The sequence below is a fragment of the Chionomys nivalis genome, chromosome 21 (genome assembly GCF_950005125.1).
Source record: "Chionomys nivalis chromosome 21, mChiNiv1.1, whole genome shotgun sequence".
Classification (NCBI taxonomy): domain Eukaryota; kingdom Metazoa; phylum Chordata; class Mammalia; order Rodentia; family Cricetidae; genus Chionomys; species Chionomys nivalis.
The window spans coordinates 19,577,048-19,604,546 of NC_080106.1; the positions used below are offsets into that span (position 1 = coordinate 19,577,048).

General features: G+C 44.5%; 1 protein-coding gene across 1 annotated transcript in view; it reads left to right on the forward strand.

Annotated features, from left to right (window-relative positions):
- The window catches only part of Hydin (HYDIN axonemal central pair apparatus protein), a 310,664-nt gene that overhangs the window by 73,974 nt on the left and 209,191 nt on the right, over positions 1-27,499 (forward strand). Inside the window, exons 9-10 of the mRNA XM_057753452.1 lie at positions 2,549-2,732; positions 14,523-14,622. Of these exons, the coding sequence (XP_057609435.1) occupies positions 2,549-2,732; positions 14,523-14,622 (284 nt within the window). The remainder of the gene's footprint in view (positions 1-2,548; positions 2,733-14,522; positions 14,623-27,499) is intronic.

A 27,499-nucleotide genomic window follows, 5' to 3' on the forward strand; every position in this document is an offset into this window, starting at 1 on the left:
ACCTGATAAAACAAGACAGGAGACTCTAGACGTGCATTCATCACACCGGCACAGAGGTCCCCCGTTATCTAGGGCCACACAGTCCATTCGGAGGTATGGCCCCATTGTCTCCACTTACTCTTTCGTGTTATAGGCAGCTCTGGAAGTGTTTCTCCCAGCTCTGAAAGCCAGGAAACTTACTGTTTAGTCGCTTTGGCATCCAGTTACCAACTCTATTTGTTACTTGTCTCATTGCGACAAAATACCCGACATCATGAGAGGGAGGCCCTTCCTGGTGCTGTGTATGTATCTCACCCTTTGTTCTTCCTGCTACAAGATGTCTTGCTGCAACCCATGCCTCTTCTGGTGGTGGAACCTTGGGCTGGGTTTGCATCCCAGGCTCCTGTGAAAAACTTCACAGTGCTCCGATCTGAGACCTAATCCACACTGAATTTTTAACTCAACTTGTTTTCTAATTTAAAAGAAACATGTTGTTAATGTATAAATGTTTTTTTTTCAAAAATTACATCTGTGATTATGATAAAAATCAGTTCTAATCATATGACCCAGAGAAAACCCAAGGAATATTTTAGAATCTATAAATGTATTTTTTTACAAAACAAGTATGGTTTTTCCCCCTTGCTTGCTTTTTTTTTTAATAAAAAAATTTGGGGTTTTCTCTCTCCAGAATATTTTGTAATGATTTTCTGTCTTCAGAAAGCCATGCTAAGTGAACTGAAGAGATGTCACCCTGGTCAAGTACACTCACTGCTCTTGCCGAGGACCAGGGTCACGTTCCCAGCATCCACATGGCAGTCTACTGCCATCTATAACTCTAGTGCCAGGGGATCTGAAGCGCCTACATGGAGTTTACAAACCACTTTTCTTCCCTGTCCTCCAAAGGTCAATCTAGCTGGGTCTTTTTTTCTGTGATTGCTGTAGAATTTCCTGCTGCAAGTGGAGTCTCTCACTTGAAATGGTATTAGTAATAAAACACCACGAACAAGGCAACTTTTAAAAAGTTTGGCTTGGCTTACAGTTCATGATGGTGGAGTGAAGGCATGGGGGCGGGAATAGCTGAGAGCTCACATCTCAAACTGCAAACAGGAGGCAGAGTGCACACTAGGAATGACCTGTGTCTTTTGAGTCTTTTGAAACCTCAAAGCCTGCCCTCAGTGACACCTCCTCCAACAGAGCCACACTTCCTAGTCCTTCCCAAACAGTTTCACCAGCCAGAGACCAAGTATTCAAATATGTGAGTCTATGGGAGCCATTCTCATCCAAACAACCACAAAATGATGTGCAATTTGTAAGTCTCTCAGATAGCTGTCAACTAGCAAAATAAAAAAGAACTGGATTCCTTGCTTTCCGAGCTGATATGGCCAGCGGCATAAAAGGACTGGTTACCTTGGATACTGCTTCCCACCTAGCAGTACAAGGGAAATGCAGGCTGCTTTCTTCCTTTGATCCAGAACACACCGGATCCATTTATTTGATTTCCTTGTGTGATATAGACAAAGGGCTCAGAACACTGACGTTATTTAAAAGAACCGTTTGACAAAATGGAGCCTCTAGTTTGTATGAGGTCATCTAGGAAGTCAGGGCTGAGACAGAAACTCAGTGACCTCACACACCCACTCAGCACTCCCTTGCTAAGGATGTGCTGTCACCTGGGTCACAGCATCACAGTGCTGGGAACAGGAGCAAGTGCCCCAAGGGGAGAGTGCAGGCCAGTCTGCAGGGTCATCTGGAAAGGTGTGGGCCGCGAGGAGAGGCTTGGAAGAGGCTGTTCTCTCACTGACCGTGGTAGACAGAGAGAACTGGGAAGTGAGTGAAGGAGGCATCTCTGGGCGTGGCTCAAGCATCTTAAAAGCTTGGCATCTTAGAAAGGTGGATGCCTGACATAGGCAGAAAGATGGTACTGATGCCGCACCTGCTCTGTGCCGGGATCTGAACCGAGGCCCAAATCACCTTTAAGCCCCATCTCTTAGGTTAGAAACTCTGTCCCATTACCTCTAGTTTTCTGGGAACGAGCACCAAGGCTTAGAGGAATTGGGAAGCTCCCAGAGTCTCAGAGCTAGGAAATAGATCGTAAAATCAGTATATAAACCCAGCCCTCACACCAGCCCCACATTCTATTCCCTAGACAACAAACAGCTAGGAAAGAATTAAAGCAAGACAAGCTTAACAGGAACAAAGTCATCCTCGCCATATGAGAGCAGAGCAGATGTTAAATAATTTAAAAATAAGCGTGGAAAACACAATTACCTAAAAGGAAATATTTGTCCAGATACATGCTGGCTCAGAAGTAAACAGAAGGGCCTTAGATGGGAAAGAAATCCCAGAGGACTTCTGGAAGGAGGTGACAAGGGATCGTCAGACTCAGCCTCTGAAAGTTCTGAGGAGGCAACACAAAGTCACCCACTTACATATTGTAGACTCAGGGCACGGAGGGACCACCCCAGGAGGTGTAAGGACAGTCCCAGGAGAGGAAACTGGAAGCGAGTTCCTGAGCACAGCTCTTCGTGGGAGCCCCACGGTGACCTTTCTATTTCCTCGTTTCCTTTAGGGTCTGTGACAATCTGACCAAGGAGGAAAAGCAGGAAACCGACATGTTCCTGGAAGAGTGCCTCTTGGATCCTTCGCTCCGAGAACGCCTCTCTATCCTCTCCCGCACCTTCGAGAACCAGAGGAGGCTGGTGCAAGGAGACAGCATGCTGTTTCTGGATCACATTTTCACCATCGAGCCCCTGGTGAGCATCTGAACAGAACCCGGTTATCTAGTGAGCACAAGCGGGGGTGCAGGGCTGCTTCTGGGCCTGGCGCGGCGAGTCCTGAGACTGATGTGGCCGACGTTAGAGACACTGCGTGGAGGCCGGTGACAAGGATGCTGGCAGGTCACACTTTGTGTCCACCTGTCACAGTGCTCATCTTACCAATTGCCCAGGATGTAGCATTTGTGTATATATCACCTTACAACAAACCCAAAATATATAATTAAAGCCCCATATAAAAATAAGGAAATGAGAGCACTTACATCTCATAGCTGGCTTATGGCCAAGCAACTGGTGTCTGTGGTTGGAAACTTAGCTCAGATTAGTCTGACTATATAGCAGGATTTCTCAGCCTTAGCACCAACGATGTTGTTGATGTATAATTCTTTGTCCTGTGCCTCCTTTCTCCCAGCATTCAGCTTAGTTTTCCCCGCCTACCTCTTTTCCCTGTGCAGGCCCAAGACAGTTTCTTCATTAACCAATGGTATTCACAGCACACAGAGAGGAAATCCCACATCACAGAAGAGATCAGAACCAGACATTAAGCCGGGCGGTGGTGGCGCACACCTTTAATCCCAGCACTCGGGAGGCAGAGGCAGGCGGATCTCTGTGAGTTCAAGACCAGCCTGGTCTACAAGAGCTAGTTCCAGGACAGGCTCCACAACCACAGAGAAACCCTGTCTCGAAAAACCAAAAAAAAAAAAAAAAAAAAAAAAAAAAAAAGAACCAGACATTGGCAAAAAGCTATGGTTTAATTAAGTGAAGAGGGAGGGGAGTGTTCCCAGGTAGAGAGATCGTGGGAGCCACGGGGAAAGGAAACATTCTGTTTACAGCAGGGTGGAAGACAGTGAGCAGAACAGTTTCTGCTGGGTGAACAGAGGGAAGGTGGCCTATCATGTTCAGCCTATAGCCCCCTGTCTCCCACTATGCTCTTCTGGAGGGTCAACTATGGGGAAAGAGAAAGTGTTTGTCCACATGGCAGAGTCCAAACACCACTTCCCTGTGAGCAGATCCCTCCCACAGAACACCCATTGGAGCTGACATTCTGTAGGTCCCAGCTTTGCCAGTGCTGATGAAGATCTGAGACCCATTACAGGAGAGTGGTGTGCTCAACAGGGCTTGGAAAGTTTACCCTGATATCCGTGTGCGGCTTGAATTGGAGGAGGGTGGCTAGAGGGAGCGTTGGATGGTACAGGTCAGTCGATGGAAGGTGTTGGAGGACAAGGGGCATATCAAGCAGGTCTTCAGCCAAGATCAGGATGATTTCATGAGGGTAATAGTGACCTGGAACAGTCCCGGGGAGGGGGTGGCAGATATGAGCCATAATCAAAAGGAAGACACAGCATGCTTTTTGATTAGCCACTGAGATTGAGACAATATAAGGGCCGTAGATCTCACTGGAGTGACTGGAGAGGTTATGACATCTTTGATAGAAATTGGCAGATTAATAGCTCTGGTCTGGGTCTTGGCTTTGCAAATAGTAGATATGGCCTAAACTAGCCATCTGGTCTCCCTTGGTTGCAGGTTCATTATATACCAAGGAACTGTGAATATTGGGAATAGGTTAGTCTTATCTTTTTTGACTCATAAATTCTAAGTCTTTAATTTGAGTCACACTGTGAGCTCATAAGACCAAGAAATGTTTAATTCTCATCCCTAGCACTTGGCTCAATGCTAATAAATGGTTGGATGGATATATAGTAATCAGAAAATATTAGTGAGTTTGGCTCTGAGCATGTCAACTTTGAGATTACTACAGATGTCCAGGGAGCTTCAGAAATATAGAACTAAAATTGGTGTTGGAAGAGATCTAGAGAATTCAAGACCAGAAGCAAGATTTGTGAGGCTACTGTAACGGTCTTTATTGGAGACATGAAAACCAAATGGGAATTCTAAGAGTAGAGGGATAAAGGGCAAGTTTAGAGCTACAGGAGCATCTCCCTGCACCCACCCCAAGGGGACCCAGGAAGAGAGTAAGTGCTGGGATCGGAGAGTATGAGAGCAAAGCGCACGTGTGCACACACCGAGAGCATCCCCTACACCCAGGGCACCTGATCCTGCACCAGTGAACTTCTCTTCTGAATATTGCTAACTTGTCAGGTCTCTTGTATCACTGCTTACTTTTTTTCTGTGGTATGATCCCAGTTAAATAGCTCCTTGCTCTGGGTTGATCTTGCAGCAGAAGCAGCAAAGATCAGGAGCAAGTAGTGTTACCAGCTGGTCTAATAACCAACCTTAGTCACAGTCTACCCAAATAAATAAAGCCAAAGGTCATCAGCGGGTAGAGACCACCTTGCCTTCTGATGGGCTTCCTCTGGCCATGGAGGAAGGGCAGCGTGTTCAAGTGAGGTAAATATAAGAGAGACAAAAGAAGCAATAACAAAAACCCCTAATACCTTAGGGGCTGAATAGAAATTTAAAAAAAAATCTCGTTTTATCAGGTCTACATTGACATGGTTTCATTCTTCAAGCATATCAGTCAATACTAAAGTTTAGCCTAGTCCTGCATACAGGCTGTGTGCCCTGCAAACTGAGTATTTTCTGAGAACATTGTTCCGGTTTCAGAGGCTCTTCCCACTTAAAGCAAGGAAATCCAGGATCAGGAAATCAATCCTGACGACCCCCCCCCCCCAGGTTGCCCAGAGATGGTGATGGGTTTGAATTTAAATCTCATTTTATTGATATTGTCACATGAGGAGTTGTTTGGTTCAATCCTGTAGAAATAAAAGGCCCCACATTCTATAGTAGTGAGTTCTCACTGTGTTCCAGGACCGCCTCACCATTTGGCCCTTCAGGGGTTTGAATGAGAATGAATGCCCCCAAAAGCTCATGTTTGGATACTTGGTCCCCAGTTGCTGGGTTAGGAGGTGTGGTCTTGTTGAAGGAGGTATGCCATTGTAGATGTGCTTTGAAGCTTTCAAAAGACTACCGCCACTCCCAGTTAGCTCTCTGCCTCCTGCTTCTGAATCAAGATGTGTGCTCTCAGCTGTTCTATCTGCCAGAGCTTTGCCTCTGTCGTGGACTCTATCTAACCCTCTGAAACCATAAGCCCAATCAAACTCTTTCTTTGACAAGAAAGGGCTGCTTTAGTCATGGAGTTCTGTTACAACATCAGAACAGTAACCAAGACAGGTCCCATGTCTTTGCAGACTTTCTTCTCATGCCCATTCTTTGTGAAATGTGGCCATAAACCTGGCCATTGGGTCTGCTGCTTGAACTCTGAGGAGTTAGATTTGGGTATCCTGAGTCCTGGTGGCCACAGAAGCACAGAGCCCTAGCCTGCTTCTGTCTCCCATTTCCTCAGGATATGGACAGAGGGGAAGCTGGCCACTGCTCTACTGATGAAGAGCTGGGACTTCATTGTGGGACTTAGAATGTCCTTTGGTGGGAAAAAAGAGGGCACCAAGGACCCAGAATAACCCAGAGACAGAACACTAAAAGGAATTTTTTAAAATGCTAGTTATTTATATTGATATTTTAAAGCCATTGGGATTACTGTGTACTTATTAGAGCATAGGAGAAACAGCTTTTTACTTCTAGCTTCTTACATATCAATTCTTCGGATAATATCTTGGCATATTAATATCATTATATCATTAGCTGACTTTCTCCATTTATTGCTTATCGGGAAGGCATGGAGCCATACAGGCCACTGATCATTTGTAAAGTCACCTGCTTCCGTTTGAGATTTTTCCCATCTTCAGAAATAACCTGAGTCTATTATGCATGTTTTGTGCCTTCCAGAAAAGCAAAAGGAATTGACTGTTTCATAAATATAATATTCAGTTGTGCCAGGCAGACCACGTCTGGGCCGAGCTTTGATGGTCTCGTTCTCTTATTTCCCTCTGCTTGAGTCTCCTGAGTCCCCCTGAAAGAGAGAAATCCAAAACTCAGAAACTCAATTTTGAACATTGAGCGGTGCGAGAATATCACCGGGCAAAGAGAAATAAGCTTTTGCTTCCCATGGGCACCTAGCAATCTCGAGACCTCAGCACAGATGTAACCATCTTGTCTCTGAACTGTGGTGCTGCTGGCTCAGGTTGCGCTTTGAAGACAGCAATTTTCTGAACGTGGAACACTTGGTATTTTCTCAAAAAGAAAGGCCTGAATGTTTCAAAGTTTTTTCCCAACTAGCGCCGGCTGCATGTCTACAGTGTTTGAGCTGGTCCAGTAGTCCTGCTCCTCTAAACCCACATCTCCCAAGTAGACTTAACCCTGCAGCCCTCGGGAAGCCGAGGCTTCATCTAAATGAACTATCAAAAGGGAGAGACACTCCATCATTTCTTCATTGCCATGCAAGTTAACAGTAACCTGTGCTCTGATGCCATTTAAGCCTGAGAGAAACGTGCTGTTCTAGCAACCCAGACGTGTAGAGACAGCTCAAATTTAGTATACTTGATCCCTCTCCTCATTCGGTATAGTGGATGAGCTCAGCAGAACCGGGTTGGGTGCAAGTCCAGATGGCGACCAAGAAGAAAGACTCAGTGCTTTTTGTCCTGCGCAGCCCTTCCTCAGCTCCGGTCATTAGCTGAGCTGTGACTCACCGGGCAAACACGTGGGCGCTGACTCCTTGAAAATGGATACCAGGAAGGAGCCCAAGGACGCGGATCTGCTGAGAGCGAACCACCCCTGCCAGTGGCTCATCCCTTAGCCTCATTCCCTAGGACTCTCCTACCAGGTCTTTGAGCTAAGGCCCACTTTTTGGCAACTGTACCAGAACATTCTCTATTGTGTTTAAGAACCAGTGTGGGTGGAATGAAGCCCGGGGAAGCCTTAGAAATAGCAAGGTTGCTCCTGGCTCATTAAATTAATCAATACCTTTCCTTTCTGGGAAAGAAAGGCTTGGGCATCACACATGGCCACCTCCTCTAGCTAAGGACCCCATGGAGTTCTGTGTGTTGAAGATGAAATTAAGGCACAAAGTGCCTTTTGTAAAGCTTCTTCTGCCAGATGGACAGACCATAGAGCTCTCTCTCAGGAACTTTTATGGGCATTATTTTGAAAATCACGACTTGACTTGACTTACTTGTCCTAGCTGAAGCAACTGAGTAGTCAGTCTCTATGCAAGCCTTGTGCCAATGTGGTCTTTTCTCTCAATATTAACAAGGATAATTTACTTGTCATTTTTTTATATTTCCATTTGTTTTTTCATCATTGTTGTCTGAGACAGTTGGTATTTGTGCCAAGTGTCACTAAAGGTAGCCAAAGTTTTTGTCATTGATTGGATCTGTTGTGAGTGGAAGAAAAGATGGCAGCATTTTGGTCATGGGTTGGTCATTGATAGAAACTGAGGACATAGACATAGAGAACTGGGCAGATGGCTCCTTGGTTAAAAGTGCTTGCTGTTCTTGTGGAGGACAGAAGTTCAGTTGCCAACCCCATATCCAGTGGCTCACAAAGACCTGCAGTTCCAACTCCAGGGGGATATCATACCCTCTTCTGGCCTTTGTGGACATCTGTGTGTGTGTGCGCGCGCGTGCTCCCATGTATGCGTACATACATATGTACACACAGGCATACACACTCATCAATTTTTAAATAAATCTTACTTTAAGTTAAAAAAACAAAAATTTGATTTTGAGAGCATGTTTTCATTTTCTGAGAAACTTTCTTTTTGTTTGCTTGTTCATTTTGGGAAATGGAATCACCTGGGCTCTTAAACTCGTGGGCTCAAGTGATCTTTCTGCTGTAACTCCTGGAATAATTAGTACTAGAGAACTCTTTCCGTTGCACAAGGGAAATGATGGAATATCTGAAGATGTTTATGTCACCAAGCATGGCCATCAAGAGGGCCACTTGAGGCCATTGTTCACACATCTTGTTCTGAAGGGACTGGGCCTGGATCGTCACTCAACACAGGGAGCTTGATGAAGACCCCACCAGAGCATCCCCCAGGAGCACCCACATGCTCATGTGGACTTTGTTCCACGAAAGAACCTGCTTGGAGTGACCTTCTAGAAGAACTCAAGCGTATATGGACAGTGTTAGACTGTCCATAGGCAGGATCACTGGGGCAGGCTGCATCAGATAAGTCCACTTATTGGTGGTAGATTCTAAATGTCTGCCCTTTCTGTCTGGTATGGTGAGAGAGGTGGACCCTGACCTACTTTTGGAATTGCAGAGGGGCAGGGGAAGTTAGGGAAAATACCGTAGACTCCTGGCCCGCCACATATTGTTGATTTGTGCTTAGGCAAGATACTGTACTTCAATTTGCCTCGGTTTTCTGTTGTTAACGGGAGGATGAAAAGGCTTAACAGGGGTGAAGCTGGGCGAGATAAGGTACAGAGTCAGTGATTGCAGCGGGGAGAACTTGAGCTCTCAGGAAACATGAGTTAGATACATGTCTTAGGGTTTCTGTTGCTGTGAAGAGACACCCTGACCCTGGCAACTCTTACAAAGGAAAACATTTAGCTGGAGCTGGCTTACAGTTCAGAGGTTTAGTCCGTTACCATCACGGCAGGAAGCATGGCAGCATGAAGGCAGACATGGTGCTGGAGAAGGAGTTGAGAGTTCTACATCTTGATTCATAGGCAGCAGGGAGAGATGGTCCCCCTGGGTGTGGCTCAAAGCCTGCCTGCACAGTGACACCCTTTCTCCAGCAAGGCCACACCTCCTAATAATAGTACCTACTACTCCTATGGGCCAAGCATTCAAACATGAATCTGTGGAGCCATACCTGTTCAAACCACCATAACACACTTGTCTCTTTGCAAATTAGAAATTGACTAGAAAGCTAAATATTTGAGTCATATATGTAACCGGAGAATCAAAATGCAATTCTTTTATTTAATACACATAGGAATTTTTATTGTAAACATCGAGTTCCGCTTTCCAGATCAACCAAGGAAGTCAAATACACAGGTAACTAATTATTCTTGCAGTTCAAATTCCCATTTAGCGAGGTTTTTGAGAAATGATCCTTCAAAGAAGGAAGAGGAGAGAGAGGGAGGGAGGAAAGATTCAGGGTTTTTAAATGAGAACTTTTTAAGGAGGTTCTCACTAAAGTCCCTTTGATCCAGTGCTACTTTTTGAAGGTCAGTCAGTCACCACCAGTCTGCCATCCCTTTCTCCCTGGCTCTTCTGTGACTTTTCTTTTGTGTGTCCCCTCCACTTGATCCTGATCACTTTTCCCTGCCAGTCAGCGTGTCTAAGCTTTGCATTTATTTAATTACTCATTAATTCATTTGGTTTGCATGTGCTTGTGTGTGTGTGCGCGCATGCTTAGAGGTCAGATGGTCATGTGGGGGTCAAATTCAGGTCATCAGGCTAAGCAACAAACATCTACTAAAATAACAGACATCTACCTCCTACCAAGACCGCTAATTGGCACTACTTATTTTCATGTGTGTGCTGGACATGGAGTATAAAAGAACTGTAGCAACTTCAGACGGCGTCTATCGGTTAATTGAGGTTAAAAGACCCATCCAAAATGTGGGTCACACCAGTCCATAAGCCAGGGTCCCAGACTGAATAAAAGTGAGAAAACAAACTGAATAGCAGCCATCTTTCTCTGCTCCCCTGACTGTGGACACAATGCAACTGCTGCCCAGATGCCCCTGCCATGAGGGACTGTACCCTCAAACTGTGAGCCACCATTTTTTAAGGACGCCTCTCTCATCACGTTTGTCATCTGTCACGGGACCAGTGGCTGCATACTCATAAGCATCCAGAACGGCTCAGCGTTGGCCATGAAGTTGTTGGGTTTGTTGTTCTTATTCAGAAGGGGCTAGAGAATTAACATTAAACTCAAAAATTCAAAGTTGATTCCTTCTATTATGTCATTTGATTGACAAGTATACTCACAATAGAGTTGAGGAAGGACAAAACATTACAAGCGAAGGGGAAATGATTATAGGATAATTGAGGGCCACTGTATTTTTTTTTTTTTTTTTTTTTTACATCAAGGAAATGGTGGCAGATTGAATCCTCTAAACTCAGGTTCCCATTCGGAGTGGCAAAACAGTCAGAGAAGGGAGAGAGTCTTAGAAACAGGAGGAAGCTGGAGGAGCAGGGATCTGAGGGAAGAGGCAGTCCCAGGGGTCCGGGGAGACAGGGTATTGATGCTGGAGCCAGAAGGGGAATTTGTGAAGGTTTTGATTTTCTGAAATGTCAGAGCTGAGCAATAAAGAATGAGAAGGCATTTCCAGAAGCATGAGTGACCCGGAAGTTCATTTCAATGGGACGAGTAAGATGAGATGATTCAAGGCAAGGAGTCAAGAGGGGCCATTTTAGGCTTGTTGCGTGTTTGCTAGGTTTGGCCTTCGATTTGCTAGGAAATGTCATTTTTTTTTTAAAACTGCATTTTCTATAGAAAGTAGAAGTTTCACTATTTAATGACGCCCACCCGAAAGCAGAGGTAGTGAGTGATCACGCTACCAGCATCCCTCTGAGAGAGCAATTGGAATGACCACGCTTTTGTTGTGACACACACACACACAGCTGTTAGTTCACTGTCCCAAGTCCTACAGGAGAGGACTGTAGAGGGACATTTGTCCTTGAATTATCTCCCGCGTGCAGAGAAAGATCAAGTTACTAGTGGATGCTGCAGACTCAGCTAAGCAGCTGCAGTTGTGCAGGAGAAGACCCCAGGGCCAGTCCTCGTTCTGTCAGAGCTCTGTGGACGGGTTCCTTATGCTGACCTCCGGTCACCAGAGGGTCCTCTCTGGGACCAGTACCCCTGTCTCTGGGATCCAGATCACACCTCTCAACTGTGTCTTATTTCCCAACCCTTCGTGTCTACCTAGCAGACTTATTTGACCATGGCAGGTTTAAAAGTGTTTGGAGGTTGAGGCCATGCTCCCCTTTGTTCATGCATACACCATGAAAATGGTCTGGCCTACCCCAAACCATAAGGCTCCTCTTAACATGTTCTGAGATAACTCAATTTCCAGGTCCTCTTGGGGCCACTTCTTGCTACTCACATTTTTCTGGCATGGATTCTCACGGGAATTAAAATGTCCCCTGGTGCTTTGGCCAGCTTGTGTTGGAGCAAGTTAGTTGCATCTACTTAATGTCTGGTTAAAGCAGGGTCTAAAGCCACCAGCAGATTCACATCACATGGATTAGGAGGATGCCTAAATCATCAGTTGGCTTAGGCAGAATACCACCAACATACCTTCAGCTGACTGAAGACACAGCTGAATGGCTGAGCCATATCTGCTTGGCCCGTCTGCCTTTTCTAGGTCCTACCAGTCAATGGGCCGAGTAGTTTTCATTTATCAGAAGGGACCAAATATGTGTTTCAAGGTCTTGCAAAGTTCTGTGGTGCAATTTCTAAGTCCATGAGAGTGCCTTGTACCTTCCTGTCCACTGTGGACTCTCAGGGGCCTCTCTGGGCACTACAGTTGTGTGGTTTTGATGGTCCTTAATGCAATGAAAAGGGCAGAAGGAGGTTTCAGAAATGAATCCATGTCTGGTAATAACTCCAGAAGGTACAAGCAGAGCAGAAACAGCTGACTCAATGGATAGCAGCAAGCACCTGCCAAGAGCCACCTCTGCCTGGATGCTGTAGACAGAGGAGCGCGTGCCTTTCTTCTCTTGGACTTCCTGGGGATGTAAAACCACCTTTCCTGACTTTTGTAACCTTGTTGTTGTTCTCAGAGCCTTAGCGTCCTCATGTCACTCTAAAGTTTGGAGGGACACTGCCTGAGAAGGTCATAGGTCATTCCGATTGCTCTCTAGTTTCCTGTTCTCCCGTCTTGTCTGATGTTGCCTTTTCCTCAGGGGCAGGGGTTGAACTAAGGATCTTACTTCTCCTAGGTGATGATGTCAGCCATTTGTTTTCCTCTCTAGTCTTTATTCCAGGAGTAATTTTCCTTCCAGCCAGACTATCTAGGGTGCTTTGGGGACTATCTGAAACTGGAGCTGGATTGTTTATTATGTTGTCTCGCCTTGATTTGCTATTGAGCCGTGTATAGATTTCTAAATGTGTTTAATACTTGTGCTCCTTTAGTCCTATTTAGAAGACTTTAAGAAAAGGCACACATTTTGCCCCCGGCCTTTTCAGTCTTTCGGTTTAGTCCTAAGTGGCATAGTAATAACATAGATAGGTGGTGGCCAGTCAACACTAGGGACCTTACTGGATACATGGCTTTTCCAGACCTTTTGTGGCGGGGAGGGCGGGGGGGGGCTCTTGGAGTCAGGTGCAGTTTCACCTCTTGCAGCTTGAGAAATTGGTGAAGAGACACCAGATTATATGGTCAAAACAATGTTTTAAATCAGGGTTAGGTGGCTCATTCCATTACAGTAGCAAACTGGGGTTTTTTCTATGGCTTTGGGGTGGTTTGGATTAAAGTGAGAGATGACTGGCTAGGTCAGAAACGCTCTGATCTGGCCAGTAGCCTCCCTTGGGCCATTACTTGTCTGTGCAAAGTAGAGGTATTTCTGTTTGTTGTCACTTAAAAGTCAGGCAGGTAGTGCCTCTGCTGAAGAGATCAGATAATTTTTTCACTGTGGCCCCTGTGGACCTTATTTTTATAGGGACAACTTTTATCATGTATGTTCCTGTCAATCAACCTGCTGATGGCTTAGCCCCCTGCAGTCTTGGCCTACTCTATCTCCTCTGAAGTCCCAGGTCTGGGTACACATGGGGCAGATAGCAGATGCTCACTGAACATACACATCTTATAAATGCCCTGTCCCATGAAGCACAGTGGCACACACTTTAGGAGATGGAGTCAGGGGACCGTGAGTTTGAGGCTAGCCTTGGCTACATAGAAAAACTCCATTTCAAGGGAAAACAATCATTCTTCCTGGTTTTCTCATTAATGCATCTTATATTCATGAACTCACTGACGTTATCTGTAAAGCTTGTCCACGTTTGGTGCTACTTGATAAGTTACCGAGCAGGGTAAGTCTCCATCTGCTGGGTAAATGGTGTTTTCTCATGTGTTGTAGAAGTGTTTCCTTTAGGCTCCCAGGATTTCAGCCTCTGTGTGTGGTTTCCGAAGAAAGGAAAACTAGAGCCACCATGTGACCCAGAATCTCTTCCTACTGCAGACCCAAAGGAAGTAAACTTAGTATTGCATGCCCTCAGTCCTGTGTTCTCTGCAGCGTGATTTAACCAGCCAGCCTGTGGAGCTACTTGAGAATCCACGGGCAGGCGAATGGAGAAAGAAATGTGATGTGTACATACAACAGGATATTGTTCAGTCTTAAAAGGGATCCCCTGTTGGGCTGTCAAGATGTTCAGTGGGTAAAGGTGCTTGCTGCCCAGCCTGACTGACAAACAGAGTTTAATTATTGGACTTCACATGGTGAAGGAGGGAAGCAACTCCAACAGATTGTCCTCTAACCTTCATTATGCAGACTGTGGCATGCACACATCTACGAGGGTGTGTGCACACACACAATAAATAAACACAAACCCTTTGGGGGGTGCTCTGCATTGGCCACAAAGCCAGCACATTCAGCATGTTCTCATGTGTATGCAAGCTATAAAAACTGAACTTGTGGAACCAGCGAGTAGAATGGCAGGTGCCAGTTGCTCGTGGGCACAAATACGCAGCTGCGAGTCCTGGAGATCCAGTGCAGCCTGACACATGCAGTTAATAACACATGTATTAGAAATTCAGTAAGAATAGTCCTGAAGTGTTCTCGTGGCACACCAAAGGAACTGCTTAGGAAATGCATGTGCTAATCCACTTGACCATAAGGACCCTTTTGCTTTCTATATGTGTGTCAAAACTTTATGCACTTCTTAAATATATGAAAAAAATTCATAGAATTATCATTTGAAAGCAATGCCTTTCTTTTTTGTTCATGTTTCAGGAAGGCGATGTCTGGCCCAACTCATCAGCTGATATCACTGTGTACTTTAACCCCCTAGAGGCCAGGCTCTACCAGCAGACGATTTACTGTGACATTTCAGGTATGAACTCGCTTTGTGTGGTAACCAAGTTACCAAGTTCTCAAAACATATGTATATGTGTGTACGTGTGCGTACACATGTGTGTATGTGTATGTAAGTATGTGTGTATACATGTGTATGTATATTCACGTGTGCGTATAAATGTATGTGTATGTGGGTCCATGTGTGTATGTATGTGTGCATGTGTATTTGTGCATGTGTACATGTGTAAAGTCTATGTGTATGTGTGTATGCATGTGTGTGCGTGTGTGTGTGTACAAGAATGTGAAGATTGTAAACTAAGGCCATTTGGTGCTACCTGAGATCAATAGAAGGATATTTGAGTCAAACTATGAGCTTCCCACATTTTCTAGAACAGATGAAAGTTTTGTTTTTGCTCCATTTTTGTTTCTGGCCTAAAACTTACTATGCAATCTAAACTGGCCTCTAACTTGCAGTGATCCTGGTACTTCAGGCTCCTGCTAGCTGAGATTGCATTGGGAACCATCACACATGACTAGCTCAAGAGTCTCTTTAAAATGTTTTATGGTTACATTGTCCATGGGGGAAATAGAAAATCCCTTGTGTCTGTTTCTTCTCAATGCTTAGAGCACCAAGACTGTTACTTGTGACATTTTCTTGCATGGCTGTTTGTTCCTTTTATAATGCCCAGCTGCTAATATTTAACATCTCTGTGAGTTGGAGGCCAGCCTGGTCTACAGAGTGAGTTCCAGGACAGTCAGAGTTGTTACACAGAAAAAACCTTCTTTTTGAAAAACCAAAAAGAAGAGGAGAAGTGGTGGTGGCAGATGAAGAAATAAATAGGTATATATGTAAATTTGTGTGTTCATTTGCACCTCCACATGTTTCTTGGCTGTTGCTGAGACATCCTGAAAACTGAGATCCACACGACGTTGAGCTCTTGAGTCATCCCCAAACCTGGCTACAAAATACTGTGAAAGGAGCTGACTATTTCCAGGCTGGGCAGGAAAGAACCAACTTCCTCTAAGTCTGAGTGGAGGAAGTGATCAAAGAAAGACATGTCAGCATGACCCAGAAGCTGTCAAAGGACTCCCACTGACGACCTTCAAACAAGTTAGGAATCAAACAATGCTGCTTACAGATTATGTCTGTGTTACATTCAAACAGGCATCGGAATCTGCTGAGTTAAAATGTGTCACGTGGCAATCGTTACCGCTATAAACAACTCAGGTGAAAAGTAATGGGGGAATTGCGGGTGGGACAGGATCCAATGTGGCCTCAAAATATCTTCCATCAAAATACTTGCCAGTTATGAAGTGGCGAAAACTCACCTATAGAACAGGTGGCCTGCTAGGACCTCCCACTAGGATGCAGGGAGGGCAAACCATCCTGTTGGTGATACCAGGACCAAACTACCTCAGCAGGTCTGATCCAGAGGATGCTTCCAGAAAACTGGCAGAAGCACAGATTGCCTGCATCTTCACAGACTTCAAGGCCATGCAAGTCAAGGGAGGAAGGAAGAACTGTTTGAGACTCAAGAGAGCAGTCACATGTGATCTAGACTGAATGCATAGCTGCAAAGCGCATCCGGGGGGAAGAGACAAGGAAGTTCTTTGTCTTTTGCATTTAATTATTAATCTATTGATTCATTGATTGATTGTCAAGACAGTATCTCACTTTGTAGCCTAAGCAAACCTGAAACTCATTGTGTAGTCCAGGCAGACCTCAAGCCTCAGAGACCGTACCTCAGCCTCCCTAGTGCTAGGATCACAGGTGTGAGTCACCACATCCAGTTTCCATATTTTTAAATCTTCAAAGTTTTTTTTTTAATGTTAATAGGAAAAGTAAGCAGACAGCAAAATTATAAGTCAAAAAGTAGCCTTTCCCCCCTGTAGTACTGTCAAAAGGATGCTGGGTGTTTTAGTGGCGGGGGGGGGGGGCGCCTTGCTAACACTTACATCACTGTTTGTCCTAACTTCACACAATTCTCTTTGGTTCCCCAATATGAAAGGCAAGTATTTAATTTACCTTTTTCTTCTCTTTCCTCCCATGTGTTCTTTGAGTTATAATCTGCATACAGAGCCTTCCTGTCTGTGCACAAACCCAAGTAGTGGTATCGCTACACCCAAGTGGAGATGTAGAAAACCCTATCCCCCCACAAAGTTCCTTTGTGCCCCTTTGCAGGCAACACTAAGCCCCATCCCACCCTTGACAAGCCAGTCATTTTTATCATATTTACTTTGTGGGTTTTACCTACAGCTTTAAATTACATGAAGCCCTAATGGTTTTGTCCCCTGAAGATGATGACGTCTCAGTGTATAAAAATATTGGTAAATGCCGGGTGGTGGTGGTGCACGCCTTTAATCCCAGCACTCAGGAGGCAGAGGCAGGAGGATCTCTGTGAGTTCGAGGCCAGCCTGGTCTAGAAGAGCTAGTTCCAGGACAGGAATCAAAAAAGCTATGGAGAAACCCTGTCTCGAAAAACCAAAAAAAAAAAAAAAGAGGATAGGCGTATTCATGGGGAGGCTAGCAGTCTTGGGTTGGGTTGGCAGCCCATCCTGCTGCACATTCTTAGGCTGGCTGGGGAACGTGATTTCACAGGTGCAGAGAAGGGTGGGATCTGGTCAGCTGACTGGCTGCCCTTCAGTGGCTGTGGACTCATCTCTCATCCTCCCAGTTTAAATAATCAGAACATCCATAGTATCCAGGGCAACCCACACATGGCACAGTAGAGGTAGGTAGCACAAGTGACTGATGGTGTATAAAGGAGAGACCTTCGTTAGGGACACATCGTCTTCAAGTGACATCTATGTAAATAGTAGGATTAACTATGGTTATCAATAATGAGCTTATTAAAAAAAAACTAGAAAGGTTCATGTGGGATTCATGCCGTATAGAGCCTATGTTACAAGCACCAAGAACATAAATTTGTTTCATAAATGTTCAGTGAAAAAGAAAATAATTGAAACAGAAATATAAGCAAATAGGTAACCGAATTCTGCTTTGACTGGGTGATTCCCTGCACATGGAGGCAGGATGCTCATGATGGCCCTGCCATGAGTGCAGAGCGGATGAGGAGTTTTGGATTGGCATAAATCTCCTTCTGTGCCACAGCCCAGCGTCCAGGATCTGCAGGAAATGTTTGGGAGGGTGGCTGTGTTCAGATGCAGACTGGAAATATGCCAGTATGTGACCCCCATGCCACAGGTGGTGGGACCTCCTCCAGCTCCCTGGGGACACTGTTCTTGGCATGGGTCCAGGGGTCTGGCTGCTCTCCAGGAGGTTCCCAAACAATGCACCACGAGTTGTTTTCATCTATTGTTTCCTGTGGTTCCAAATTCTTCCCCAGCATTCTTCTCCTGGGTAAACCGAATGTAATTTTTCCATCTGTGTGACAGTCTTCTTTATTTTGTTAGTCATTTCCTAACCGATTCAGTTGCCAAGGAAGGGCTCTGTTTACATAGTAATTCCATATTATCATTCCTGTGAGCTCCATGTAATTCTGTGTCCTTTGGAGGGCTGTTGATGATTGCTCTTATCGTCAACCAGCTGCCAAGACCCCCTGGCATTATGTCACTAAGAGACATTTGCTAAGTGGATAGAAAAGCTCTTCCCTGCTGACTTTCCTTTCTGTTGCCTTTGCTCTAAGCTACTGTAGTACTTGGTTTTCTCACCTCTCTGCAAAATACCTGACCAAAGCAACATAAGGGAGAAAGGGCTTGTTTTAACAATTTTTTTGAGAATGCTATGTTAGAGTTTCTTTAAGAATTTTCTATTATGTCCCTCTTGGGCTGCTTGTGGTAGCCCCCAGTTTACCTCAGCAACGTGACTGTTCCTTCAGACAGTTGGAAATGTTTGTGCTGTAAAGTCACCGAGCATGAATACTGGATTTTGAACACTCTCTTGCGTAGGGATTTTGTTGGGTCTTCTTCCACTCTTCCACAGTCAGCTTCTGCTCCTGGAACCTGTCTGGTGCTGTGTAAGTTTGGATTGAAAACCTGCACATGGGCCTTGGATTTTTCCCAGGAGCCTCTTCCCCTCCTCAGTCTGCTGGCTAGATGACAGGCCTCATCAGCCCATCCTAGGCCAGGAGGTGGGATTTTTTCCTAGGCTTTGTTGTTGTTGTTATTGTTGTTGTGTTGTTAGAGGAAGATTTTCCAGAGTTCTGGGTTTATGCAAAGATCTTGGTTCAGTTCTCTGTTCCCAGATAAAAACAAGTCCTTACACCTTCTTGGTGTGAGGGTAAAACAGGCCACCAGACCATAACACCTGTGCCTACTCTGCAAAGTACTGGACTTTCTTTGACTTAGTTTACTAGGCTTGGGCGCTCTTCATTTCTGATATCTGGTATTGTCCTTCCTTTATCACAAGATTAGATAAAGACCATAAGGTATGTTTATCATGTTTTTTTTTTTATCATGTTTTTAATCGCCTTTACATATGAGGCGAAAGAAAGATCTGAGTTAGTAACCCTGCCTTGTTGGCAGGTCGCATAGTTAGCAGTCTTCATGTTTTTCAAGTTATTGTCCTTAGAGAGCCTGCACCTGACCCAGGTCTGGTCACTCATTACAAATGTAGATTCTTGGGCTTCATCTGTGTTTTATTGAAGCAGAATTCTGAGAAAGCGGTGCTGGAGACTACATATTTAAAATGAGGACCAGAAAGCAATTCCAACAAAGTTACAGGAAAAAAAATTCATTTCCAGAAAAAAAATGGGTTGTTTTTCTATATGCTAACAGTGAACAGTGGGAAGCTGAAGTTTCAATATTGCTTAAATAGCATTAGGAATATAAATTACTCAGGGGTAAACTGGACAACCTGCAAGACCTGCTCGATGAAATGGATGAAGCATTGCGGCAATTACAGACCTGTACACATGGAAAACCACACTGCCTGCACTTAGTGAATTTAGCGTTGTTCCAACTGTCACTCCCTCCCGCTCTCCCATTTGTCTGTAGATTTGCTGCGAGCAAAATAATAATCTCAACTGCTTTTTAAAATAGGAATATACACATTGGTTCTGAAATTCCCTAGGAGGGCCTGGAGAGATGCTCTGTGGTTAAGGGTGCTGGTGCTTTTGCAGAGAACCGAAGTTCAGTTCCCAGCACCATGCAAGGTGGCTCCCAACTGCCTGTAACTCCATCTCCAGGGGGATTTATCATCTGTCTAGGCATCTGCTGGCACCTGTGTGCGCTATCTCTCCCTCTCTCTGCCCCTTCTCTTCACACACACACACACACCTAAAAATAGTAAAAATAGATGTCTCAATTTCCCATGGAAATGAAGAGAACCTAGATTACCTAAAATAACTTAGGGAAAGAATGAAGCAAGAGAGCTGCTCTGCCTGCCTGGCTTCCAGACGTCTAACTGCAAGGCGGCCATCTTTATACTCTGTGCCCATGAACTGTAATGTAAATGATAAACAATATGCTAAAGATTCTGAAAATACCACCAAATTGGCCTCTGGCTGGAGCTTGCCCTAGGTAGTCGGCAGAGGGCAACAACAAGATACATGAAGGACTTAGATTTTCCTCAGGGAGCAATACGGGAAGATGAGCCAACAGATACCCTAGGTTTTACCTGAGGAAAGTAGGAGGCCCGTGCGTCCCCACAGAACAGAACAGGTCAACTGCAGCAACCCCTTCTGCATTTCTTTTACACAAGGCCGTGCAGGGGAATGTAGGGGCTGAATGCACGGCTTCCTACTTTGATCAGTCCAGGGGCCTGGTAAAATACCACAGATTAGGAAGGCTATAAATGAGAGAGACTTTACGCCCCCTGATTTTGGAGGCTGAACTTGTGAGATCAAGGCAGCCACTAGGCTCTTTTCTCACAGTGCCCTCTTGGGTGAGTCCTTAACCCCATGGGAGTCCCTCTGGGCTCTTTTGTAAGGACATGGACTTCATTTTTTCTGAAAGGTTCCCTGTTTGTCATTGATTCCTCTCCCCAGATTTCCACTTCTTAATCCCTTGGAGATTAGCATTTTAGTGATTGAATCTAGGGGCGGGGTGGTGGTGGGGACACGGAGACGTGACAGACATAGCCGATAACAAGCTTTTGAAGGTCTGTGCTTTTCATTTTCTGGTAATTAATGCAGTGAGGTCTGTTGTCTTTAGTGATTTCAGGCTCATTAAATGTACCCCGTGGAGCATGCTTTGTCTCTGATGAGTAAGGCCGGTTTACCCTAACCATACACCAGAAGCTACAGTTATTTTTCAAATGCTTTAAAATCTTGCTTGTCTAGGAAAGAGTTTGTTCTTACAGTTTACTGCTCTTCCGTGTTTGTCCTTCTGACTGCTTTTTGCCAAAACAAGAAAAATATCTGCTTAGAAAATCCTGTGAAAAAGGAACATTTGTAACATGACCCTAAGATTTAGACAGACTCCTAGAAATGCAGGGGTGCTTATTTCTGCACTCATTCTGTCCCCAGTACAGGAAGTGGCTATCTACAGACAGGACAGAAATAATTAATAATTAACAATCCCCAAAGAAACAGTGCTCCACCACTTTATTACAACACCTGTCTGTTTTGTGTTTGTTTGTTTGTTTTGTGTTTTGTTTGTTTGTTTAAGGAGGGCAGCCAAGGCAAAGATGGAGCTGGAGAAAGTTTAAGATCTGGTAGTTATCAATAGCCCTGCTGTTTATCCCATGATGCATTAGCAGTTCTCTCTCTCTCTGCCAGTCTACAAATCGGAATCTCAATAAAAATACTTTTCACTTGACCATAGAGTCCAAGTCATTGCCAAGAGATTTGAACTCTGGAGTAACGGTGAAGGGTGACCGTGTTTGAGTGTTCTGAAAGTTTTGCTTATAGTCTAGAGCAGTGGTTCTCAACCTGTGGGTTGTGATCCCTTTGGGGCAGAACGGCCCTTTCACAAGGGTCTCATATCAGATATTTATGTTACAATTCATAACAGTAGTAAAATTACAGTTATGAAGGAGCAACAGAAATAGTTTTAGGATCAGGGTCCCCATAACCTGAGGGACTGTATTGAAGGTCCCAGCATTAGGAAGTTTGAGGACCCCTCCTGTCCGGTATTTGTCATCACTGATGTCTCCTTTCCAGGGTCAGGTAGAGTGAAGAAACCCCTCTGAATAGATTAACTGTCCCAATTATTGTAAAGATCATTCATGTTTCCTATAGTCAAAGTTATAGCTGCCTGAGGACCATGATGTTGCCCCAAACTGGAATAACAAAAAGACAGTATCCTTGTCCCAAAATATAAAAAAGCTAAATAGCCACAGAAGACAATAAGATGCCCCAAGGCATTATGATGATGGCAACAATGAATTAAAACTGTTGCTTTCTGTCAAGTAAAGGATAACTATGTTACAACTCACCAGCTCAGAGGCTAGGTTACAGGCTCAAGGGGCGGGGGTGGGATGCTTGGATCTCCCTGGGGAAGGGAAATAGAAGAGATCTGAGAGTGGACTGTGGGTGGGTGGGGATGGGAACAACAGGCGATCAAGTTTGTGGGGAGGGGAGACTACTGAAAAGCGGGAGGGGGCGGATTTTAGGGTCAGGTAGAAACCTGATGCAAGGGAAACTCTCAGAAATAGTCAAAGATGACCGCATCTGAGACTCCTAGCAGACACGTAGCCTGAACCAGCCATCTCCTGTGACCAGACTGGTGCCTATCCCAATTGTCATCAGAGAGGCTTCATCCAGCAGCTGATAGAAATGGATGCAAAGACCCTCAGCTGGACATCAGGCAGAGCTTGGGCAATCCTGCTGAAGAGAGGAGGAAGGATTGTTGGAGCCAAGGACACCAAAAGAAAATCTACAGAATCAACTAACCTGGGCTCACAGGGGCTTACAGGGGCTCACAGGGACTGAACAACCAGGGAGCCCACATGGGACTGACCTAAGCCTTATGCGTATATGGGACAGTTGTATAGCTTGTTGTTTTCTTGTGGGACTCCTAACAGTGAGAGCAGGGCTGTCTCTAACTCTTGATGGCTTTGGGACTCTATTTTGGGACTGGGTGGGCTTTCCCAGCCTTAATACAAGGGGAGATTCTTAGTCTTGCTGCAACTTGATATGCCATGTTTTGTTGATATCCATGGGAGGCCTGCCCTTTTCTGAGCAGAAACAGGGGAGGAGTGAATTGGGGAGTCAAAAGGGAGGTGAGGGGGAGGGCATGCAAGGAAAATCTGTGGTCGGGATGTAAAATAAATAAATTAATTTAATTTTTAAAAAAATACCCCCTAAAAAAAAACAGGATAGCTAAAACAACCCTGTACAATAAAAGAACTTCCAGAATTATAACCATCTCTGATTTCAAGCTCTACTACAAAGCTATTGCAATAAATACCACATGGTATTAGCATAAAAGCAAACAGGTGGATCAATGGAATCAAATTGAAGACCCAGACATAAATCCAAACACCTATGGACACCTGATTTTAGACAAAGAAAACAAAATTATACAATGGAAAAAAGAAAACATCTTCAAGAAATGGTGCTGATCTAACTGGATGTCGGTATGTAGAAGAATGCAAATTGGTCCATGTCTAACACCCTGCATAAAACTCACATCCAGGTGGATCATAGACCTCAACATAAATCCAGATACATTGAACCTGACAGAAGAGAAAGTGGAAAGTAATCTTGACTGCATTGGCACAGGAGACAACTTCCTGAACAGATCACCAATAACACAAACACTAAGATCGACAATAAGTGAGACCACGTGAAACTGAAAAATTTCTGTAAGGCAAAGATACCATCAAAAGGGTAAAATGGCAGCCTACAGAATGGGAAAAGATCTTTACCAACCCCACATTCAAAAGAGGCCTGATCTCCAAAATAAATAAAAAACTCAAGAAATTAAATGTTAACAAGCCAAATAACCCAATTAAAAATAGGATACATTCTAAACAGATAATTCTCAACAGAAGAATTCTTTTCTAAGAATGCCTGAGAAACACTTAAAGAAATATTCAACATCCTTAGCCATCAGGGAAACAGAAATCAAAACAACCCTGAGATTCCATCCTGTACCTGTCAGAATGGCTAAGATCAAAAACACAAGCAACAGCTCATGCTGGAGAGGATATGGAGCAAGGGGAACACCCCTCCATTGCTGACGGGAATGCAAACTTGTACAGCCAGTTCGGAAGTGGTAGTTTCTCAGGAGGCAGAGGCAGGCGGATTTCTGTAAGTTCGAGGCCAGCCTGGTCTACAAGAGCTAGTTCCAGGACAGGAACCAAAAAAGCTACAGAGAAACCCTGTCTCGAAAAATCAAAAAAAAAAAAAAAAAAAAAAAAAGAAAGAAAGAAAGAAAGAAAGAAAGAAAGAAAGAAAGAAAACAGGGAATCAATCTACCTCAAGACCTTTATCCATTCCTCAGCTGAGGGACATCTAGGTTGTTTCCAGGTTCTGGCTTTTCCAAATTAAAGCTGCTATGAGCCTAATTGAGCACACGTCCTTGTGGTATGATTGAGCATCCTTTGGGTATTATGCTCAATCATACCACAAGACTGCCTTTCTTAAACAAACACACACACAAAAAGCCAAGAAACGAACATGTGTTGTAATAAAACAGTGGGCCACTGCTTCATTGGGGGAGGGAACAGAGAAGCGAAGGAAAGAAGGCCTGGGAGGAGAGGAGGGTGAGGAAACTCTGGCTGAGATATAAAATAAATTATTTTTTTAAAAAATGCCCAAAGAGATATGAGACAAAAAGTCTAAAAAAAAATGTTGCTTGGTAGTTCTGAATTGTTTAATACTAAAAACTGACCCTAATAGGACATCAAAAGTGTTTTAAGTTTTCAAAGTCATGTACAGAGCAAGTATGCCTATTTGCCCAGAATTAAGCCCAGCCATTGACAACTAGGACCTCACCGTTGTGTGCATTGTCTGTATGGGTAAGAAAACAAGCGGTTGAGTGAAGAAGCCCACAGATTGGGAGAGACCCCACCAGCGACCCATCTGACCTGAGACTAGTGTCAGAATATACACAGAACTCAGTAAACAAATGACCCATTCAGAGATGGGCTGGAGATCTAGACAGAGCCCTCAAAACAAGAAATAAAAATGGCTAAGAAATACTACAGTAAATATTCACCATCCTTAGCAATTGGGAATTCAAATTAAAACGACCTTGAGACCTCATCTACCCGACCAGACAAAGCAACTAATAACAAAGGCTGGTGAGGTCGTGGAGGTGTAGGAACTCTCCTTCATCCATTCCCTGGTGCTGGGAATTCAAATTGGTGCGGCCGCTCTGGAAGTCAGTCTGGAGAATTCTCAAACAATTAAAAATAAATCTACCAGCCGGGCGGTGGTGGCGCACACCTTTAATCCCAGCACTCGGGAGGCAGAGGCAGGCGGATCTCTGTGAGTTCGAGACCAGCCTGGTCTACAAGAGCTAGTTCCAGGACAGGCTCCAAAACCACAGAGAAACCCTGTCTCGAAAAACCAAAAAAAAAAAAAAAAAATCTACCATATGACCCAGCTATACTTCACAGATATTTGCTCCATAATGTCTGTTCACAATAGCTAGTTGATGGAAACAACCTAAATGACTTTCAACAGAAGAATGGATAATGAGAATGTCATACATACACTCAGTGGAATAATATTCAGATATAAGGAAAAGTGAAATTTTACATGAAATTTACAGGTAATTGGATGAACCCAGAAAAGATTATATTGAGTGAGGCGACCCAGACCCAGACAGACAATCGTTGCATGTTTTCTCTCATTTGTGGTTCCTAGCTCCAAATCCTCAGATGAGCGTGCACAACATGGAGTAACCATAGAAACCAAGAAAGTATGCTATAGGCAGGTAGAGGCAGGAGGGGGGCTGCAACTGGAGGGAGGAGGGAGGTCAGTCAATACAGACAGAGGAGGAGAGACAAGGGACAGATGACACCAAGGTTACCAAGGTAGTTTGATAAGACCTCAAGGAATCATTATTTTTATATTTACCTAAAACTGTAATTGTACACAGTATGTGTGTGTGTGTGTGAGAGAGAGAGAGAGAGAGAGAGAGAGAGAGAGAGTTAGTTAGTTAGTTAGTTAGTTAGTTAGTTAGTTAATTTTGTGCTGATAGTGTTCCCCAGCAAGAGCCATAGACTAAAAACAGACTCCAGTACCAGGCACAAGAAACCTCGTTTTGAATAGTTGTTCAGGGTAGTCCCACTGACTCCCAAAACAATATAGACCTTCATTGCAGCCCTTTGTTGCCTCTTGGGAGTAGAGGGTGGACCTCCATTGCTGAAGGCACAGCACACTTAGGACACAGGATTTGGATGATTAGAGCTTCCTTTCTGCAGTCTGGAAATGATACTAGAAAATGCCATGCAAGCTGCCAAGGCGGGGAAGCAATCATACAGCCCTACTCAGGACTCATATTTTATATGGAAAAGTATAACTCATATTTTAAGTAGAAAAATCAGGCAGAAACTTATATTGTTTTGATATAATTAAGCATAGACAATAGGCACCACAGTGTTGGCAATAATTATCTTGAGATGATGGAGTTAGGAAAGACTTCCACATACTCTGTAATTTCCAGTTGATCTTCTATTATCTAGTGAAGATATTTCCATATTATAAAAGGGGAAGACCAAGAGTGGCTGGCTATGTGCTCTGTGTTGACTCGGGCCCACTATGGATATGTTAAGTCACACGCTTTTGAGCCCATTCCATGACATCTATGAAATGAGGTAGAAAAAGTTCCGTAAAGTACAGGAGTCTAGACCAGCTCCACAAAGTTAGACGGCTAGTTCTCTAGGTCTTCCTAAACACAGATTAAGACAAACAACGTCCTTTAGCGTCTTGTGGTGGCTTCCACCCCTTTAGGATTGATATCCATCCCTGGTCACCATCTGCAGAACCAGACAAGCTACCTGGCTTTATTAAAAACTTCAGAATAATGTTCAGACTTGATTCACTTTTAAATTATTTTAATTTATACAGTAATTGTATATATAATAAATACATGCTACAACATGTAATATGTTATGATCAAATCAAGATATGAGTACATCCATTGCCTCAGCCATTTATCATTTGTTTTAATATTCAAAATCCTGTCTTCTAGCTATTTTTTATTTGACATAATTTTTGATTCTTTGGGAATTTCACATTATGCATTCCAATCCCACTCATTTTCCAGTCCTTCCATGTCAGCCCTCCACCCTTGTAACCTCCTCCACAAAACAACAGTTAAATAATAATAATAAACCCACTTCACTCCTGCATCTTGCCCTCCACTCCATCGTATATGCGTTGGTTGTAGTGGTATTGGAAACTGAGCTGCGGTGTGTCACACAGTGGACCCTTTTGCCCAAGAAGCTTGACTTACAAATGTTCATTGCAATGAGTGTTGGTCTGGTTCAAGGCCTCTGGCTCCTGGCACACCATCATCACTAGGTCCTTACCAACGCCTTTGTGATATCCGCTATTGCCCTGGTCATGGAAATCCTGTGCCTAGCTTCCATAGGACCCACCCCTTCTCATGCTCCAGCAGGTTATAGATGGGGGAGGTGTTGGGGTGGGCCAACTCAAAGCCCTGAATGTGAGCCTGGGTGGTAGCTGAATTGGTCAGCCTGGGCCTCTGCCAAAAACCACCCCCCCAAGACCAGGAGGGGGCAGGACCAGCTCTTCCTCATCCATGCCACCACCAGGGTCAACTCTCCCAGGGCCAGCGAAGGGTGGAGGCCAGCTCAGCACAGCCCTCAGACGTCACCATGGCTTTAGGCAGCAGTACAGACCATGAGCATTCACGTGGTCATGGACATCAACACAGATCCTGGCTGCAGTGGAGTCGCGGACCCAGACGTGCCTCACCCCCGCCCCCCCATACACACACTGCAGCTCAGGCACAGGCATCACATGGTCTCAGGTAGCGCAGACCGCTTACATCAGCCTGTTCCTCACCCCATTGCAATCCACATCCGCCTG